Below are 9,746 nucleotides of genomic sequence, written 5' to 3'. Positions count from 1 at the left end.
ATACCAAATATCATAAAAATGAACTGGAAATCCTATCCTAAATTACTTAAATTGTTAGATGGATACTCTGAATATATCCTAACATACAATTAAAGCAATTCTTTCATTTGAATATAAAACCTTCTAAAACAAACTTCTTATCATAAATTACTTTATAGCTGTGTAGTTGATGAGACACTAATTAGTTTTCGACACTAGGTCACTTTGACTTTATTTGAACCAATACACACTGCTCAGAATTCCATTCATCATTATGCCTTTTCTGGATTTGGTTGAAAATCAATATCATGCTAGATTGGGTTTTGTTCAACTCGGGCAGCTTCTTTAAAAGCTTATTGTTCTTATCAATCAATGGAAATTATATCTCTCAGCAATTTCATTGTTTCATTGCACGTTTGTTAACAATTGGACGTTTATTAAGACAACACATAATCACTAATCCATTCACTTTAGTAAAGAGCAGCACACCCTTAAACTCTGTTTCACTTCAGATAACAGGGCAATATACAACAAGAAACATGCATATCTTTAAACCTGGTCTCCAAATTAAGTACTTGGCCCATGTTTTATATATGTGTCTGCCAACAGTTTTCCTAGTTTCACCTGAGACTTTGTTGTTAGGTGAAGCTTGTCTTCCTTAAGCTCAAGACCATCGGCATCAACACAGTAGACATTATGAATGCTGACACCCAACTGTGCTTTCCTAATCTTCTGCACAGGTTCACTATATGGAAGGTCACCCATGGTTATAGCAACCTATCAGATCAAGATTCAAAACAATGAAAGTTATCAGATCATCAAGAAAAAGAAGTGTTCTAACCTGCCCACCATCACTACATTTAGTTTACCTGAATAAAAAGTAGATCAGGCTGTCGCAGATCAGAACGGATATCATAAATAAGTCTCTCAAGGTTTTGTTGATAACTATCAGCAGTTTCCTCAGAGTTGGCATCACTTTCACCCTGATACCATAAAAGAGCCCTTAAAACATGAGAGCTTCCATTGTTGTATCCGAGAGCTGCCCTTGTTCTGTTAATCATGTTTGTGTAAAGAAAGCTACCCTTCTCCCATTCTTTGATAGCAGTCCCACCAATGGCACATGGAACCAAACCAACATGATAACCGTCTCCACATTCCTTGTTTTGCTTCAACAATCTATTTGCAAAAGCCATTCCAGGGCCAACTCCACACACTTTTTCTAATTCACAGCTATTTTATCTATTCAGTGTCAATCAAAAAAGAGGCTAGACAATCAAATCATCAATCTCCTTATAGAGAACATTAAAACCGGATGACCAGATTGAGACCATTAATTAGTATGGGATAGGAGTAAGGATCTGATTAAGATAGAATGTAAATCATTTTTGTGGGTTATATTCTTCCGAACGAGATCTATGTATGGTGAAAATGGTAGTAGGATATGCTTACTTGTATCAATGTCTTTATGCAGGGGCTCTTGAGCTTCAACCCATTTTTCCTCTGCGGTAAATCTGAGGATTGAAGGATGTGGCCTGCATTGACGAGGAACAAATCCATCCCATTTGTCATCTTCAACTCCTCCTCTGCCTGACATATTGCTTTGACCTGACAGTATGAACAGCTCCAATCTAGTCTCTGGATTCAACCCACTTGTGGAAATACTTACATTTATTGTCAATACAAGATAAAGTATGAAGCGCGAGAACTTCAATTTTTTCCTGGGATATCCTCCCATAATTTTTCAGAAAGATCTTTGAACCTCTTTGTTCAGATTTATTTAATGGAATACAAAGTCTATGCTGTAAGTTTGTCGCTTTTTCAGGGAGACAAGTCAAACAAGGAGGCTCGTCGTTGTACATTTCTCATTGGATTCCTGGAACGATAGTACTGCTTCTCCGACAAAGGAAACAGCACAATGCATTGGAGTCTTAATAAACAATGCATCCTCTGAGCATAACACAATTGTATATTATATCTAAATTGCTGAATGCATTGCGCAGAATGTGCTCTCAATAAATAAACATATTGAAAACCTAAAGGAATCCTTTTCCGGATGAAAAGGGTTAACCTTAGTAACCTCTCATTGGACGCATTTGTGGATGCGCTCAATATGTTTCTATAATTTAACAAATGTAGTTGCTTTCAATATTGACAGCATAACCTTAGCGTTTGTTTGATTCTCGATTTGAAATCGTGGTTGTGCATTAGGAGCGTGTATTGAAAATTACGCACTTTTTTTCTATAGATTATAGATTTTATAGTTTTTAAGGAGATTTGTCTTCTTCTTTCTTCCTTCTCTTTTCTTTTTTTTTGATAATAGTCTTTTTTTATTAATAAATAATATACTAAGATTACAATTCACAAAAAGGAGTCATCCTGCAAGAGTTCACACAGTTGAAAGTGGAGTCATAAACTCTTCATCAACAAAAACATAAAGCAACCTCAGCCAGCTAAAACAGTGCCTGCTGAGGGAGGTGGCTCATCACGATCATGAAAACTCCAATCATCTTTGGGATTGGGGGGCGGGCTGGGAATAGTCCAGCCATCAATAGCAGCATCAGTGGTCTAGTTAGTATCCTCCATATCTGGTCGTGGAGGCGAAATTGTCAGTTCCAGGCAAAAAGGCCATTTCCTAGAGACCACTTGCCAAACACTAGGAGGAGGAGCCAGGGACCAACCAGTGCCACCACAGGGCAAGGAAACTGATTGGCGCTTCCATCCATCATCACCATCGTTAGGAGAGTGGTGGCGGGAAGCCTGGGAGCATGGAGTATGTGAGCAGCAGCCTGAGGAGTTGCACCACTGATGATGGCCTCTAGATGTCAAGTTATCAATCAAGGCATCTAAAGGTACCTTGGCAATAGTACAACGGGCATTGCCCCAGTGATTGAGCAGCTCTTGTAGGTGGGCCACCTTGAAGGCCACCTTGTTTGCTTGAACTTGAATCTACATTATTACATTATTACAAATGCACACTTTAGTGTACATAGAAATATTAATATCAAAAAATTTGTGAGTGAAAAGAACAATGTTTCTATCTTTCCATAGAGTGAACAAAATCTCCATCTTGAAGGTATGCCAAATCAGGGTAAATTTTAGAGGGATCCTAGGGGAATCACCCAAAAGAGCCATGTGCCAAGAAAAGAGTTCAGGCTTGAATGGCTCAAAGAAATCATGAATGCAGTGCCAATAATTTTGAGCACATCTACAAAACCAAAAAATATGAAAGAAAGACTCTGGTTGTCCACAAAATGGACATTGAGGATTCAAAACCCAAATATTCTTGAGTCGAGGCCCAAGGGGAAGACCTTGAAAAGCCAGGCACCAAGTAAAATGGACAATCTTGGGTTCTGTAATAGCACTCCAAATAGTGTCAAAGCGCTTTCTCCATTGAGATAGAAAGAAGATTGCAAATGCCATCTCTGATTGAGCATATCCACCATTGAAAGATGGGGAGAAAGTCATTTGTAGCCAAGACTTGGTTTGTAACTAGTGAAAGGAGTGGTAGGATACCACTTCCAATCAGTTCACCAAGGTCTAACTGGCTGAATACTCACTTTATGAATTAAGTACACTGGAATTGAAGAGAGCAATAAGTCAAAAGTTTTTTGATCTAAATGGGCAAGATTGTACTAGACTTGCATATCTTCCCAAGATTTGAAACTCATGGAAACCCTAGAAAAAAAATCTTTAGGAGTCTTGATGCCTCATTTGAAAAAATGTAGAGCATTAGCACCTTGTGTCTTGGCAAGGGGAGTACCCTGGATGACAAACAGAGGAGACCAGCAATTGTTCTACTAGTTCAAAGAGAGCCCATTACAAAACTCATCTCCAGAACAGCGAAGCCAAGGCTTGATAGCTTCCTAAGCTTTCCATATGCTCTTGATAACAAAAGAGCCCTAAATGAACATGGGCTCTTACATGATGAGAAGGGTGTGAAAGCCAATCCACTTCCATGCATGCCTGTTGATAGGCAATTTGGAAGAAATGCAATGCCAAACCAAAATCTTTCAAGCTTCATCTCCAGTGATGGCACAAATAATCCATTTGACACATATAGCAAGGCCTTGTTTCTGTGCGGAAAGCAAGCCAAGACCTCCAAACTCCTTTGGGAGACAACAAAAATTCCAAGCAACTCTATGAAAGCCATGATGATCGGAACCAAAGGCTCAGATAAAATCACGAAGCAATCTCTCTAATTTCTAATAGGAGGCTTTAGAAGGAGCCCAACAAGAAGAATAATAGAAATGAGTCACTGCAAGAACTTTCAAGCAAATCTAGGATTTTCCCGCAAGAGAAAGCAGTTTTGTAATCCAATAATCTAGCTTCTTAGTAATCTTGGCAAGCACTGCATTCCATAGATCAACTAGGAATGCTTGAAAAGCAAAGGAAATGCATAGAAAGAAGAAGATCTCCCTGTAAGTGACCCATTTCCATTCAAATTGGCTAAGTCAAGGTGGCACTGACAAAAAAGACTAGCAATAATAGAGTGTTTTATGCTATTGAATAGTACAGCCAGAGGCTTGACAAAAAGTATCAAGGTAATTTAAGGCATTTTTGATGTTTTCTTCATCCTCCAAAAGAGTGAGAAAGGAATCATCAGCAAAATGAAAATTAACCATTTGGGAAGATGATTCTAGCAAAGAAATACCACAAGCCAAACCTGAAGACACGAAGTGGGCTAGCAAGTAGCCAAACCCTTCAACAGTAAGAACATAAAACGTCAGAGCCAGAGGGAAACCTTGCCTGATGGAATGAAAAAGCCCAAAGGCATCAGATTGGGAGTTATTGATGATTGATGGTAATGCAAGCATTAGCATCCCCAAAGAGCATTTCCAAAGACTACAAAAAATTGGGAGAAAAACCAAGAGCCTGGAGCATAGCCAAGATAAAAGGCCATTCAATTCGGTCATAGGCTTTAGCAAAACCAATTTTCAAAAAAAAAGTCGACAGGTTGGACTTGCGAGCCCACTCCATTCCTTCACAAACAACAATAATATTGTCAAGAAGATACTTGGACTTGATAAATCTAATTTTCTCAGGCCGCATAATTAAAGGCAGAAGATGCCGAATTTTGAGAGAAATTGCCTTGGCAAAAATCTTATAAGACACATTCAGAAGGGTAATGGGCCTCCAATTGCAAATATCCTTAGGATCTCTAGCATTTGGTATGAATTTAATGTTTCCTTTGTTGATAATGGCTCCTAAACTTTTAGAATGATAGGCTTCGAGATAAACTTTGTGCATATCGGGACCAATATGCTCCTAGAGGTGTTTGTAAAATTCACAAGGAAACCCATCACACCTAGGGGATTTATCATCTGCCATGGACTAAACTACCTCTTTAAGGTCTCAAAGAGTAAAAAGTTGCTCATAGAATGTGTGTTGCTCAACTGCTAGGCAGTTTGGAGTAATAGAAATACACTTTCTGAGAGCTAACTCCCAAGCAACCGAATTTCCCTACGAAGCAAAAATGTTCTCATAGTGTTGAACAAATGCTTGAAGGATGTCAGGGAGACTGGAGAGAATAGAAGTGCCTTGTTTGATTTTTTAAATCCCAAAATTGGTATGAAGGGCTCAAAGAGCCTGGAAGAACTCCTTCAAACCTTTATCGCCAACCTCCAACTAGTGGAGACAAGCTTTGATTTGGGCTTCTCGAGTGGCATAATTATCTGTAACCTATTTATTATGGTGAAGTTTGGCAAGATGGATATGCAAATCAACATCAAAGGTATTAAGGGTGAGAGCCTCAGAAGCTTTTTTGAGTCAAGAAGAAGTGGAGTCATAAGACCACCTTTTGAAAACCACCAACTACTATCCATAGATGCATAAAAAGAAAGTAGTTGTGGTAGAGGCATCATTCACTGGATCCACCTTGTCTAGGAATGTGAACATGGTTCTAGATTCCAGACACATAGGATATGAATAATAGTGGAAGCATGTATCAACACAAATGTGTTGAGGAAGAATTGTGTCTTGAAAACTTTTTGGACAACTATTTTAAATGAAATGGAAAAATAAATGGGATAGTGGTCAGATAACATCACATCGGGCAAAGGAATGATAGGTAAATCACGATCCTTAGAAAAGGAGAAAAAAGATTGTGTAGTAATCATGACATGATTGAGATGCTTTAAAATGCAGTTAGACCTAGCCTAAAAGTTGGACCAAGTGTGCCAAACCCCACTATGTTGTTGGCAATTAGTATTGGAATCATAAACGCCCAATTTATTGCACATGTAGTACCAAGCGTCCCTTTCCCTAGCTATCCAGCGAAAAGGAAAAATGCCATCTTTGTTAGAGGTCACCTCAACCATATTGAAGTCACTACACATGACCCAAGTAGTTGGAGGAAAGTTGTCAGCTAGCCAGCCCCACATTTGAGATCTTTCTACAACATCTTTGGGATCATAAACATTAACGACTGCAAAGGAATGATTGTTAATGGAAAACCATAGCCAAATAATTCTATGCATGGGGTTAGAATCATGCGAAATAATAGCAGAATGAAGACGAGGTGACAAGAGGGTAACTACACCACCTCTACTAGCTTCGTGTTGTGAGGAAAACATAATGCCATCCAGCCAAATGACATGACATGCAGAAGAGAGCATGAAACTAGATATCTTAACTTTCTAAATTTTCAAGTCTATGATGGGTACCCCAAACATAGTACTTTCTAGAGAGGTTTGTGAGACCTTGTACATTCCATGATAAAAAAAAATCATGAAAATTCTTCCATATCTTCCTCGTCCTCAAGAGAGGAGTAGCTATTCTGCAAGAAGGTTGAACCTAGGTTAAATTCAGAAGGAAAATCTTTTAGACTGATGGCTTGACGTTTCACCTTTGATTTCTTAGCATGTCTAGGAGGACTGCAAGAATGTCGCACATTCTTAGTTGCTATGGAAGAAGTAACAAGAGGGGTTCAAACCACAATTGAGGCATTAGCCCTGGTGACTACCTTAATCCCCTGTGAAACACCAGGGTTTGGTTTGGAAGAAATCACTTGAGTCCCTAAGTTGGTTGGGGTTTGCACTCCTGTTGAAATAGGAGGAACCAAAATGATCACCACATATGACTATTTAAGGGCCAAGGGAGCCTTGCCCTTGCACCCAACAATAGTCCGTTCATCATTTTTCCCTTCAGTTGGCTTGGCAGGAACCTCTTTAGGTGGGGGTTTAACCCTAGGCACAACTAAATGGTAATCCCTAATCTTATGTTCCATTGACTGGCACCTATAGCAGGTGTTAGGTAAGTTCAAATAAAGTACCTTCTAAGAGAAGATTTGAGAGAATCCTTAAGATTGTTGGAAAGATCAATGGAAATGGAAATGCATTTCTAAGGGCAAGCACTGAAATTTTTTTCATGTTCCTTTGTGATAATTTTGTGAAGGGTATTGGCAATGGACTCAATAAAAGGCCAACATGGCAAGGATAAACTTGAGAACTCAACCCACACAAGAACCCTGAGCTTTTTTTCATCAAAGATAGTGAAGTCTCTAGACCATCTTTAAAAAAAAAGCAAGGAGGAACGCACAGACCAAGGACCATTGTTAAAAATTGCATCTTCCTGTGACAGGTTGGCAAAACGAAAAAAATACCTTTGTTATGGTTTTGCACAGCGTCAAGGCGCACTCCATGAGGAGTCTAGCTCTTGTTAACCCATTCTCGGAGCATAACTTTAGGAGGAGTCCTACCCACAAAATAGCCTATTAAAGTATGTTGTTCTAACCAATCACAAGTAGCATCAAATTCTTGCAAGGGAAGGATAATATTAGGATTAGCTCATGAAAAACCTTTGGGACGAGTTTGCAAGGGTGTTTGTTCAGTGGAGGCATCATGCCTATCTGAAGCAGCAATGTGAACACCAATAATAATAACTAGGTCACCACTAGCTAGGGTCACTATAACCTGCCTAAAAAGCTCTCGCAATAAATGTGGTGTGAAAAATGGAAACAATAGAAGGAAAGCTCAGACAAGGAGCCATATGCAAAAAAAAACTGAAAGTTCGCATGAAACCCTAGCAAAGTCACAGGAGATTTTTTTTAAAAATATTTAACTTTAATATTTAATTAATAAAGAAGAGTTTATTCATCAAAAAAGAAGAGTGTATTAAAAATATCTCATTTTATATTGATCCTATAGTTTTTATATTGATCATATTGATGAGATCAATAAATGATTTAGATTCAATTGTAGGTGATGTGTTACTTCACATTGACTCAAGAGTGGATATTGACAATGACAAGTCTCCATTAATTCAGAATATATATTGTTATTTAAAAAAGAAAATTATTTAAATAATTAAATTGTTAAACTAATTAGTCAAAATAAATTTGCTATAGAATATGTTCAATGATAGTGTTAATTTATTGATTATATAATAAAATATTTTAAAATTATATTTAATATACTATTTGTATCATTTACAATTAAAGTTTATGTCTACAAGGTTATATTTTTTATTTCATCCTAAACAAGACTAGAAATTCTGCCATACAATGTGGATGAAACTGTCATTCATAAATCTAGCTTTTCAGACCTTAATTGACAAGAGTGTTTTGATATAAGAATAAGTGCGATAAATTTGATAGTCTAAAGGTTTGTCATAGAGAATTTTTTGAAATGGATCTAAATATACAACTTTTAGAGAATATTATGTTAATTTTCCATGGATCTAAGGTCAAGGGTTTAGCTATTTTCTTACTTCTACTACTTTTACTAGCAACATGTGCTTGCCCAATTATACTTTTGATCTTGTCAATGGGAACTTCACTAATGAATATTTGTAGCTCATAGAAGATGAATCAAGTTCAACTTGTTATAAATTGTCGATTACTCTTGTTTTTCTTCTTGTAAAGTAGCTTATGGCAAGTTAGGGTATCTATGTTGTGATTCCTATTGGCTTATGACACTCAAAGGCTTGAATTTCATCATGTTTCCTAGAAGTATTATTTACTTCCTCAATATTTTGGTGGCCTAGGGCTCATCTCCACACAAACAAAAAGTGAAGACATTTACATTAAATTGGCAGCTCATTGTGTTCTTGGAAATGAGGCCTAAAAAATTCTCTTGTGCTACTTCATTATTTATATTATCCTCTATGTTGCCCAACCTAGAGGGATATTAAATTTCACACTCTTCTTTTTAAGAGCTAACATGTTAAAATTCATGACTCTTTTGTTTTAAGAATATAAATTAGAATGCATGGTAGGCCACCAAGCCTTTATTGAGGTGCCATGGAACTATTTCACACATGGCCTTTCATTTAATCAACATAATCTATGGTGGACTCCCCTAATTCATATGTGAAGGGTTACCTATTTCTTGAATTCCAAGAATGCAAGTACTATATTTCCACTGACATTTCATTCAAATTTTTAGAGGTCATTTTTGTAGATCAATAATGTCTCTTTGTACTTGGAAGGATGCTTGGGTCCATTTAAAATCATGACTAAGGATAGAGACAACTTTAACCTACTTTTTTCCTTATTGTCTTCAAAGGTTTTTCACAAGATAGGGATAACAAGTGTCACAACATGGTGGAAGAGTTAAAAACAATAATCACATTAATATCAAGTTATAAAAGAAAGCACAAAGGAAAAACAAGAGGAGAAATCAAAATAGATGAGAAACCCAAAAATGAGCTCTGAGGAATTTAGGCTTAGTCTATTACATTTATAGAAAAATGCACATTAAATGCTAATTTCATAGTAGACTAAGTTTAGTAGTAATATTAATGAAGGATGATTGGTTGGAATGAATGGT

The 9,746-nt window shown here is 37.2% G+C and overlaps 1 protein-coding gene across 1 annotated transcript; it reads right to left on the bottom strand.

Annotated features, from left to right (window-relative positions):
• Positions 1-230: 230 nt before the first annotated feature.
• LOC149545154 (putative carbohydrate esterase At4g34215) lies at positions 231-2,061 on the bottom strand. The gene is made up of 3 exons (XM_089790537.1): positions 1,429-2,061; positions 849-1,198; positions 231-756 (listed from the first exon to the last, which is right to left on the bottom strand). The coding sequence occupies exons 1-3, from the start codon at positions 1,712-1,714 to the stop codon at positions 547-549; spliced, it is 846 nt and encodes a 281-aa protein (XP_089646663.1). The 5' UTR covers positions 1,715-2,061; the 3' UTR covers positions 231-546.
• Between the last annotated feature and the right edge of the window lie 7,685 nt (positions 2,062-9,746).

This window comes from Cupressus sempervirens, chromosome 7 (assembly GCF_028749045.1).
Source record: "Cupressus sempervirens isolate cs-2001-9-10 chromosome 7, ASM2874904v1, whole genome shotgun sequence".
In the NCBI taxonomy this organism is placed as follows: domain Eukaryota; kingdom Viridiplantae; phylum Streptophyta; class Pinopsida; order Cupressales; family Cupressaceae; genus Cupressus; species Cupressus sempervirens.
The sequence above is the reverse complement of the archived record's forward strand: the minus strand, read 5'-3'. Positions and strand labels throughout refer to the sequence as shown.